Source organism: Terrapene carolina, unplaced genomic scaffold, assembly GCF_002925995.2.
Source record: "Terrapene carolina triunguis isolate 2854851 unplaced genomic scaffold, T_m_triunguis-2.0 Scaffold234, whole genome shotgun sequence".
Lineage (NCBI taxonomy): Eukaryota > Metazoa > Chordata > Testudines > Emydidae > Terrapene > Terrapene triunguis.
Window position 1 is genome coordinate 2,034,170 of NW_020664585.1, and position 10,140 is coordinate 2,044,309.

At 55.8% G+C, this 10,140-nt stretch overlaps 1 protein-coding gene across 1 annotated transcript; it reads left to right on the forward strand.

The window, feature by feature from the left end:
* The first annotated feature begins 681 nt into the window (after positions 1 to 681).
* CRYBB1 (crystallin beta B1) lies at positions 682 to 9,560 on the forward strand. Its single transcript, XM_024207396.3, has 5 exons — positions 682 to 867; positions 2,594 to 2,712; positions 7,260 to 7,392; positions 8,140 to 8,282; positions 9,380 to 9,560. Exons 1-5 carry the CDS (start codon positions 682 to 684, stop codon positions 9,558 to 9,560), a joined length of 762 nt encoding a protein of 253 aa, XP_024063164.1.
* The last annotated feature ends 580 nt before the right edge of the window (positions 9,561 to 10,140 follow it).

The window sequence follows — 10,140 nt, forward strand, 5'->3', positions numbered from 1 at the left end:
GGGAGCAGGGACAGACCCTGTTGAAGGGCCGGCAGGGCAGAGGGTCCGGCCCAGAGAGCAGGGACAGACCCTGTCGAAGGGCCGGCAGGGCAGAGGGCCCGGCCCGGGGAGCAGGGACAGACCCTGGCGAAGGGCCGGCAGGGCAGAGGGCCCGGCCCAGGGAGCAGGGACAGACCCTGGCGAAGGGCCGGCAGGGCAGAGGGTCTGGCCCAGGGAGCAGGGACAGACCCTGGCGAAGGGCCGGCAGGGCAGAGGGCCTGGCCCAGGGAGCAGGGACAGACCCTGGCGAAGGGCCGGCAGGGCAGAGGGTCCGGCCCAGGCAGCAGGGACCGACCCCCTCTCTGGGCCATGTGCAGGGAGTGACCCCAAAGGGGCCCGGGCAGGGCACGGGAATCCATTATCCCAGCACCCACCCAGCCCCAGTTATTTCTTGCCACTCAACTGCAAAAGAAGCAACCAGCTAAAGAGGGGCCAGGAGGCAGCGTGGGCCTGGGGTCGCCGGGGGGCTGAGGCAGTCAAAGGGGATGGCAGGAATCCATTGGGTGTGGAGGACCATTGCTGGCTCGCTGCAAGCGGACTGTGCGGTGGGCAGAGCAGCCCAAGGGAGGAGAGAACAACCCTCTGCTGGGGCCTCGGTCGGGGGAGGGGGTGTTTTGTGACATACGCACTAACCTGCAAACGATGTCTCCTTTCGGTGCCCCTCTTCCACCCGAGCTGACCACAGCCATGGCGGAGACCATGAAAACTGCTGCTGCCAGCCAGGCTGCCGATGACAAGGAGAAGGGAGCTCTGGCCCCAGCCCCATATCCAGACCACACTCCTGTTTCGAACACTAAGGCTGAGCAACCTTCCAAGCAAGCTTTCAGGGTAAGCCCCCTGGGATGACCAGCCCGTGCTTGGTGCAGTGGGGCGGGTCCAGGCAGCAGGGAAGCGTCTCAGCAGCAAGGTGCCATGGATGGCTGGGGAATGTGTCAGGCTAAAGAGCAAGGTCCTAGCTCTGGAGCATCATGCATGGGCCCCAGCTGCCCAGGCCTCTGGACCCCACTAGGACAGGCCTTCTCCTCGCAGGGGCAGTGCAGTTCCCCTGAGCAGGCCCTGGCAAGCGGGCTCCCTGCACTGGCCCTTGCCTTGCACTTGCAGCCAACTCCTCCGCAGAGCAGCCCATAAACGATTACGTGGATTCCCACCAGGCCTTCTGTGAAGCACCAAATCCCGGTGAATAGGCGTCCGGAACAGCGGCTGTGTGGGAATCACAGAAGTTAGAGAAGGAGAAAAGCCATGAGGCAGAGGCAGAATCAGCCCATCCAGCATGTCTTCTAGTGCTTTAGCCTCCTCTCCCTAGAGGCTGAATACTGGCCTGCACAGGGAATGGTTCCAGGTGCTCTGCCGCAGTCGTGGGCTTGGGGTCTGATGCTTCACACCGCTCTCTCCTGCTCCTGCTGCTAGAAAAATACAAGACAGAGGTTTAGGAGCAGGGCAGTTCTCAAGCTGGTGCTGAGGCTGTGAGCTGCAGCTGCTCTTCCCCAGCTCCAGGAGAGGCTGGGCTGGTGTCTAAACCACATGGCTCTGACACTAGGATCCTTTCCTGGAAGGGCCGATGGCAGTGGTGTGCGCTGAAAGAACCTGAGCCCTGCTGACTCCATGGGAGGAATGGGGAGGAAAGCCACCCTTGCTGGTACACGCACGCCACCTCCAGACAGCAAAGGCCACAGCTGTAAATGCAGCTTCTGATTTTGCAGCTGCAAAATCCATGCTGTGAAAGTGAGGGACCCTGCAGAATTGCCCGTTTCCCTGGATTGGGCGTGTCACTGCGTAGCGCAGCCCCAGTCCCCACTCTGTGGCTGTGCCACGCACCCCACACAGGCACACGCCGTTTTTCAGGTGCAAAGCTAGAGTCTGGTTTGAGGCCATTTGCAAACTGGCTGTCAGCCGGGGACAAAAAGCAGGAAGGAGAGAAGTAACCGGGAGCTTGCTCCCACTGGGCTCACTAGAGGGGCGTATTCAAGTCAGCACTGTCCTAGAACGACTGGAGACTGGTCCTGGGGCAGTGGGTCAGAGTGAGCCGGGGTGGGATGGGGCTTCCTAACTGAGACTCACTGGCAGTCCCTCCCACCACATCTTTTCAGGTCCCTGAAATGTCACAGGATTAAGCTGAACGGTTGTAAGTAGTCAGGGAAGAAAGCAGAAGCCGTAGCCCACCCTGCGGCAAGAGAGAGCAATTCAAAACAGGACTGACACACTAGAAAATCCTTAAGCCTCTAACAGCTGCCAAATGTTGCAGACACTTCCACGCAGAGGGCACCTACTGTGCTGCTGAACTTCTCAGGGCCGTCCAGAGGGAGCGTAGTTAGGTAGTGGTGACATGCACCTGCTCCAGGTGCTCAGTGCACAAGCTCCATCCAGGTAGAGCATGCGGGCTGTGCTGCAGCTGTTTCCGTATGTCCTAGCATTCTGCTGACTCCAGGGGAAGCTAACACTGACGGCAGCGCAGCAGCTGTGGGAGAGCCAGGCTGAACGCTAACTGCCGCTAACCCCCCAGTGGGTGGCTATTGCTCTTGCCGGTTCTGAACCCTTTTCCTCTGGCTCCCTGCAGATCGTCATCTTTGAGCAGGAGAATTTCCAGGGCAGGAAGATGGAGTTCACAAACGAGTGCCTGAACCTAGGCGACCGTGGGTTCGACCGGGTGCGCAGCGTCATTGTCAGCACTGGCCCGTAAGTGACGCAGCCGGGGCAGGAGGCACACGAGAGGCTCTCAGGGGGGTCTGGCAGGCAGAGTTAATGGCAGGGTTCAAAAGGCAGCCACTGTACTAGGAGGCACAACTCAGTGCTCACAGCCCTGCCGCTGACTTCCATGCACGTATGTCAAGAGTCTGTACAATGTTATCGGCCACTGCTGGGAACTGAGCACCTGTGATCTTTGGATCCAGCGCATCAAACTACATTTAACATTGCCACAACCTGCCATTATAATTAACCTCTTAAATACAACACCATGCAATTCCTGGAGCCAGATCAGTTAGCAAGGCCAAGGCGGTGCAGGACATGTAGGCCAAGACCGTCAGAAGTGGCTGGTGATTTAGGAGGCCCAGCCTGAGACACCTTGCTGGGCCTGACTGTCAGAGGGTGGGTGCTCAGCACTTTCTGAAAAATCAGTCCCTTGAAGGTGCCACCCGAAATGAAGGGTGTTCAGCTTTCTAGGAAGTCAGATTTGCCCTAGTCTGTAGCTGTGTGTGTGTGTGTGTGTGTGTGTGTGTGTGTGTGTGTGTGTGTGTGTGTGTGTGCGCTATATTTTGCAGCTGCACATCCTGGCTGTTCACTCTGTGCTTTCATACAGGGAAAACAAGTGCTCCCCCAAGGAATCTTTCTTTTAACTTACATTTGAACCAGGAAATAATGTAGGAGGCAGACCCTGGACTTTGGGGCTTTCAGACACGCCTGTGTGTCTATCATCCAAACAGCTCTTGTGCAAAGAAATGAAGTTGTGCAGGATCATCCCTGGAGAATGGAGTTCCTGATGGGCTCGGAGTTGTCTGGAGTGAGTGTCTGTCAGAAAAGGACACAAAATGTACCCTGCAGAAAAGGGAAATGAACTCTTCTACACAGAGAACTGTGCAACTCACCAGAGGTTGAAAGAAGCTATTCCAGAGAAAGGGGCAGGCATGCAGTACAGACCCATGGCTTTATTACCATCCATTGTATTTTAGAGGGACAGTCACGTCCTTCTGGCAAAGGTTAACCAAGACTGCAGATTGCCTCTGCCCAGCGGCATTAGGTGGTGCTTCACTTGGGGGATTCAGGCATTCAGCACCACGCAGCCTCCCCTGATGGCAGTTTTACAGCAGCACTCCTTGTCACCTGAAATGTGAGGAGTTAGGATGGGACATTACTGTGTCGTCGTTTTTGTTAATACTGCATTACCCTTTAGTATCCCTGTGAACTCCAAGAGTAGTATGAAGCTGGGTCAAGGCAAGCCGCTCGAGGAGTGGTTTGGATCGATTCCTGCAAGTGACCGACAGCCTGAACAGGAACGGTTGAGTTCCCTGGACGCGAGTCTAGCTCGCAGTCACCCAGCACCTTTCTCATTTGGTAGCAGGTTACACCCGCCGGGCAGGGGGAACTGATGACACCAGGTGCAATGCTGGGGAGATCCAGGCATAGAACAGCTCCATTGCTGTGTCCTGGAGCTCTGCAAGGCATGTGCTGGCCCTCTCATCCTCTCTCCCAACAGGGAACTGGCCTCCTGGCCATGGGGATCAGATCCTCCTGCAAGCTCAGAGGGTGCCAGAAGTGTGGGGTAACATTTCTGGGCGAGAAGCACTGAGCCAGTAGAGAGTGGTGGTGCCAGGCTGTGCAGAGATGGTGAATTTAGCTGCCACGTTGGCAGACATTAGAGCTGTCCAGGAGCGCATGCGTCTTAAAGAGAGTTTTGAATGTGGAGTGGCCTTTGTCTATGATTCCTAATGACTAAGAAAAGGGAGTCCAACCAGACGTCTGAGAAGCTATTAGGTTCCATTTGTAAAACAAAGAGCACTGCCAACGAAGAGAAAGCAAGGGGAACATTGCCATCAGGCGCTGGTACCGTGGGAAGATTGGCCATAAAATGAAAGAATGCTGTAGATTTAGGGCAAGCCAAGGCAAAACTACCCAAGTTCTTGGAATAGCCGCTCACCCAGCCTGTAATACAGGCAACACCAAGCTAGTGTGGGTATGAGAGGGGAAGGCCTCAGGGCAGCCCCACATGTTTTGTTAAAAGCAGCAGTGAAGGAAGTATGAATAGGTGGAAGTCATCGGAATTGCAGTAACCTCCAGGTGAATGCCAGTTGCTAACTGTACAGATGGTTGATCTTGCTATTAAAAGAGCATAGGGACTTCAGCCAACACAGTCTGTGATGACCCCAAGCAATGCCACTGGAAGGGTGTTTTGGTCTCAGTGAGGCAGTCTGGAATGTACAATATTGTACAAAAGAAAAGGAGACCCCAATAGGAGACAAGAGGCATTAGGAGTTGGTTTTTGACTGACTGGCATGACCTTTGATTCGCGTACTTTGCATGACAGATGCAACACACCCGATGAATTTATCCCTCCTTTGAAGGTGTAAAGTGCTGTGTCAATGCTCAGTGTCGTTCTTGTTGTACTGGACAAACGGGAAGAAGCATTAAGATTAAGCTGTAACCTGAAAACCATGGACATTTTGGGGGTTACAAAACTCTAAGCTAAAGGAGGATTATGACTAGGTGGGATGCAGACCAGAGGTGGAAATGCGGGTGCAGAGTATGTGGTGCTTGTTTTGTAAAGCCAGGAGAACCCCTGAACACCAGTATTTCATGAGAATAGCAAAGGAATGCATCACTGCCGATGTGCTTGGCATTTGCTTCCGACATGGTCTTAGGAGCGACAGACCTGACCTACCGAGACGAGAGTCTGCAGCCATAGAGCAATGCAAAGCAGATCACTCTACCAGGGGAGCTGGCCTGGTATCTGTTTGGTTGTCATGAATGACTCGAGATTCAGACAGGATGAAAGCAACAGTCTGTAATGGCTCCTGATGCTGTATTAAACCTGCTCTTTATCAGCTCCCTGGGGCTACAAAACTCCCATCGCCCCAGCACAACCACAACCCAATGATTTCACCAGACCCTAGGACCTGACCTACGTGAGTGCGTACACCATTGCTGCCTCTGCTGCTAGTGCAGCTGGGGGAACCTTGATGAGAAATGCTGAGTTGACATGGCCTCGGGATGTAGATGGCTACATCATCCTATGGACTGCGGCCAGCATCTCCCATGTCTTTTGATGCTGTTCTGAGGAGAGTTAATGAGCAGACGGAAGTGTTGCAGCAGCTGTTATGTCTGGGCAGGAGCTGAGCAGCTCAGCAGATCTTCTGTGGGGTGCTTGGGGGGAGCAGGAGGAACGGGGGTGGGGGGAGCTATGTGCCGTGCCAGGGAAGCTGTGGATAGCTCCTCGGGTAAAATGAAGAGACTTTATGACACAAGCATCACGTGGGAAAACTCTATAACGAGGGGCATTGGTTCGAGCAGAGCCCTCAGCTGGAAAACGCACAGCCGGGCCCTGCGTATCACTGACCGACAGAGACAAAGTGCTTTGCAGACTCCAGTTAGATCAGGAGAGTCAGCTGAGGAGGTACCCAGAGCACTTTCAATTGCAACGTGCATTTCTTGGAAAGTGAAACGCAAGCGGTGAAAGCCAAGCGGCCGGCCTGACCACGCACCATCCACCAGGGGGATGGAGCTGGCCAAGGGTGCGGGCTCAGGAAGCAGACTGCACAGTGACAGCGTAAATGGGCCTTCCCAGCCTGGGAGGGGGGAATCAGCCTGGGAGGAAGAGCTCTAAATAAAGCAGAGCTGGGAAGGGTGAGATGGGAAGTGCGGGGGAGCCGTAAGAAAGGTGTAAATGGAGCACTATTCAGGACCAAAGGTTTATACCTCGCTGTTTGCAATTCAGCCCCCAAATCCATAGATCAGTGCCCGCGTACGAGCATTGTGAGCCTTGAGCCCTGGGATCATGAAATGTAGACCAGCCCAGGGCACTTGTTCATGTTATTCAAAATGTGCTATTTCAGCGGAACAGGCCAGGAGCGGCTGTGTCCTGGCATCCAGACACGTGCCTGATCTGATGGCCACTGGGGCAGTAAATCACGCAAGGCAGCCAGGATTACACAGCCCATAGACACGTGGCCTCCCATGTGGGACAGTGCGGGAGGGAGGGTGGGTAGAGACACTTGGGTCACTTACCAGCCCGCAATATGCTGATACTTCCTGCTGACTGACATGGGCTGAGTTCCACGTTCCTGGGCCAGCAGAAGCAACGGGCAGCTGACATCATGGAAGAGAGGCTGTAAAGTCCGTGTCTGTAACAAAGGCTAGAGACGTGCAACAGTGAGCACAACCCCTGGCAGCGGGCCCTGCGGGAGTCCCTCCCAGTTCTATCGCCGCGTGCTGCGTGTCTCTGGCGCCCTGGACATCCCGCTGGGGGCATGGCTAGTTCTCGATTGTTTTGACACCTGTGTGAGCATTTCCCTTAGGCACGCAGGGCGAGAGAAGAGATGGAGGCAGGGAAGTGGGAATGATTAGGAATTCCCAGGCGAGCTCAGCTGCTGGCTGGCGAGCTAGTCTGAGCCCAGGCCCCACTGCAGGAGATGAGACAGTGCCGTAGCTATTTCTAACCTGTCTCGTGTGTGTAGCTCTGCGGCCTGCCCTCTGCTGCCTTCCTCATGTTCTGCCCCCACCCCTCTCCTCAGCTGGGTGGCCTTTGAGCAGTCCAACCTGCGCGGAGAGATGTTCATCTTGGAGCAGGGCGAGTATCCTCGCTGGGATACCTGGTCCAGCAGCTACAGGAGCGACTGCTTCAGGTCCATGCGTCCCATCAAGATGGTAAGAGAGACTGGAACTGGAGTCCGACTGGGCTGCTTTCAGGAGGGCAAGGTACAAGCCATAAAGGAGTAGAAAACAAGCGTGGGCTCTGGAGATGCCATGTGGGGGTGGCTGGGTCCTCACGCTGGTGAACAGGACCCCCTATCAGAGCTGTGCCCCACAGCTGTCGGGGATAACGGCTCTGCCACTGGGAGGAAAGTGTAGCCTGTGCAACCCAGCAGCCCACCTCCTTGAAACGCACCTGGGCCAGTGAACCATGCTGCAGGGCGGGGGAGGGGGAGGACTCCTCCTGGGCCCCTGCGGGTGATCAGCTGGGACCTGCAGCCAAACTGGCCTCTGGCATTTTCAGATGCACTGTTGTTTGGTGTGGTCACGAAGCTGCTCGCTTCATAAACCGTTCAACGCAGGCAGGGGTGTGGGGAGCACAGGTCCATCTTCTCTACTACAAGTGAAGGGAGCTCCCCCCTCTCCCCAGCTTGGGTATCAGCGCCCCCCACAGCTCCCCTCCCCAAAGCCCACCCGTCCCCCTCTGCTTTGGAGCAAGGAGGCTCCCCTTCCTGTGACTAACCCTGTGTGTTGGGCTTTGGACCATGTAAGTCATTTCTACTGCTGCTGCCTGGCTGCCAGTCCAGCTGCCCCACGCTGGGCTCTGAGCCCCCGTGGTTACGTGGCATGAGGCCACTGGTGTTTTGGCACGTGAGTGTGGATCAGCCTGCTGAGCTGGTTCTACCCTGCTGTCTTCCCCAGGCGGCTGATGGCTATAAAATCTCCCTCTTTGAATCTGCTGACTTCAAGGGCAACAAGATGGAAATCCAGGAAGATGACGTGCCCAGCCTCTGGGCTCACGGCTTCTGTGACCGGGTGGGAAGTGTGAAAGTGTCCAGTGGAACGTAAGCAGACACACTCCCCCTCTGCCCCACACCCTATTGCCCCCCGCAGGCCCCAGGAGCGCGGCATGGGGGATCCACACCCAATCTCCCAGCCTCTGTTTGCTCATCGCATGTTAGAACCAACAGCGAAATCTTTTGACGGGTTTCCCTGCTGCCAAGAAGAGCCAGTGACTCCTGTTAGCTCTGGGGAAATCCCTGTGCTGTCTGGATGTGGTGCCAAGAGCAGGCCTATACCCCGCCACAGCCACAGGGAAGGCCAGGTGGGAGACTGGTTCCAGAGTCAATAAGCATTCGCAATCCTGCACAGCATGCGGGGGTCCCTCAGTGCCAGTCCATGCTGGACGAGGGGCTTTCTGACAGCAGAGCCCTGTCCGGTCACAGCTGAGCCCGAGAGCAGAGGAGCCTGCTCAGGGCAGGGTGCACCGGGCACCCCTGCCCTGCATTACCGAGAGCCTGACAGCCACGGTTCTCCTGCCTAGCAACAGGAGTGAGGCGTGTGAGGGGGTCCTGTAGCAGAGGGCAGTGCCCTCACATGGGCAGCGCAGGGCACTAGACTCACACAAGTGCGAGCAAAGCCCACTGGGTGGGTGAAAATTCATATGTTCGAATGCTTCATGTGAAACATGTACCACCTGTGGCCTTTGCTCACACTGGCTCCACAGCCTGGCGCTCCATGCTGCCCACCATGCAAGGGCCAGGGGGCTACGGCCTTGATGTTTTGTGGCAATAGACAGGGCCGGCTCCAGCGTTTTTGCTGCCCCAAGTGGCGGGGGGGAAAAAAAAAGCCGCGATCGGTGGCACTTTGGCGGCAGCTCTACCGCCGCCACTTCGTTCTTCGGCGGCAATTCGGCGGCTGGTCCTTCCCTTCGAGAGGGACTGAGGGACCCGCCGCCAAAGAGCCGGACATGCTGCCCCTTTCCGTTGGCCGCCCCAAGCACCTGCTTGCTGTGCTGGTGCCTGGAGCCGGCCCTGGCAATAGATGGACACCTGATGTCTTCTGATTTCAATACTGGCCCACTGATCCAGCTGAGCCCCAGCGCCGTGTGGCCTGTAATATCCTACGTCTCTGAGATGCTTTGTTTTGGCTTTCCTTAAAGCTGGGTTGGATACCAATATCCTGGCTACCGAGGCTACCAGTATCTCTTTGAGAGAGGAGACTTCAGACACTGGAATGAATGGTCGGCCTTCCAGCCCCAGGTCCAGTCTATCCGTCGCATCAGGGACATGCAGTGGGATCAGAAAGGCTGCTTCACCGGTCCTGATGCTCCTTCGAAGTGAGCGTGCTCCCTGCTAGCTAGCAATCCTGGGCCACGTAGCACCTCGACACCCCTGCTACTTTCTGTGAACAGCCCCCATCTCGCCTCTCTCTCGCATCCCCTTTCTCGGCACTTTCCTTGTATATTGCACATTTATTGGATGTCCTGTACATTGTGATGCAAAATCAATCAATACAAAAAATCAGACAACTACAGCAGCCTCGGAGTCTGTTCTGCGCTGGATTGTTCTCGGGGAAATTCCTAGCCCCTCTAACTTTCTTACCCTGTTTAAACTGCTCAATGCTCTGAGCTTCAGTGTTGGACATTTGGGGAGGGGAAGGTGGTTCTGCAGACAGTTGGGGTTTGAGGGAGGGGGGGCGATGGTTCTGCAAACGGTTGGGGTTCGAGGGTGGGGTTTGCTCTGTGCTGTGGGGATACCCAGGGTTTCTAAGTATGGCCCAAAGCTTAGAACAGGACCAAATATTTGACTTTATGGGCCATATTCATCCCCTGGTGTGAATGGTCCCTGTTATCTCCATGCAGAGAACACCCAACCCATTGGAGGCCCTGCTCTGTAAGTCTATCTACACCTGCAGACAGAC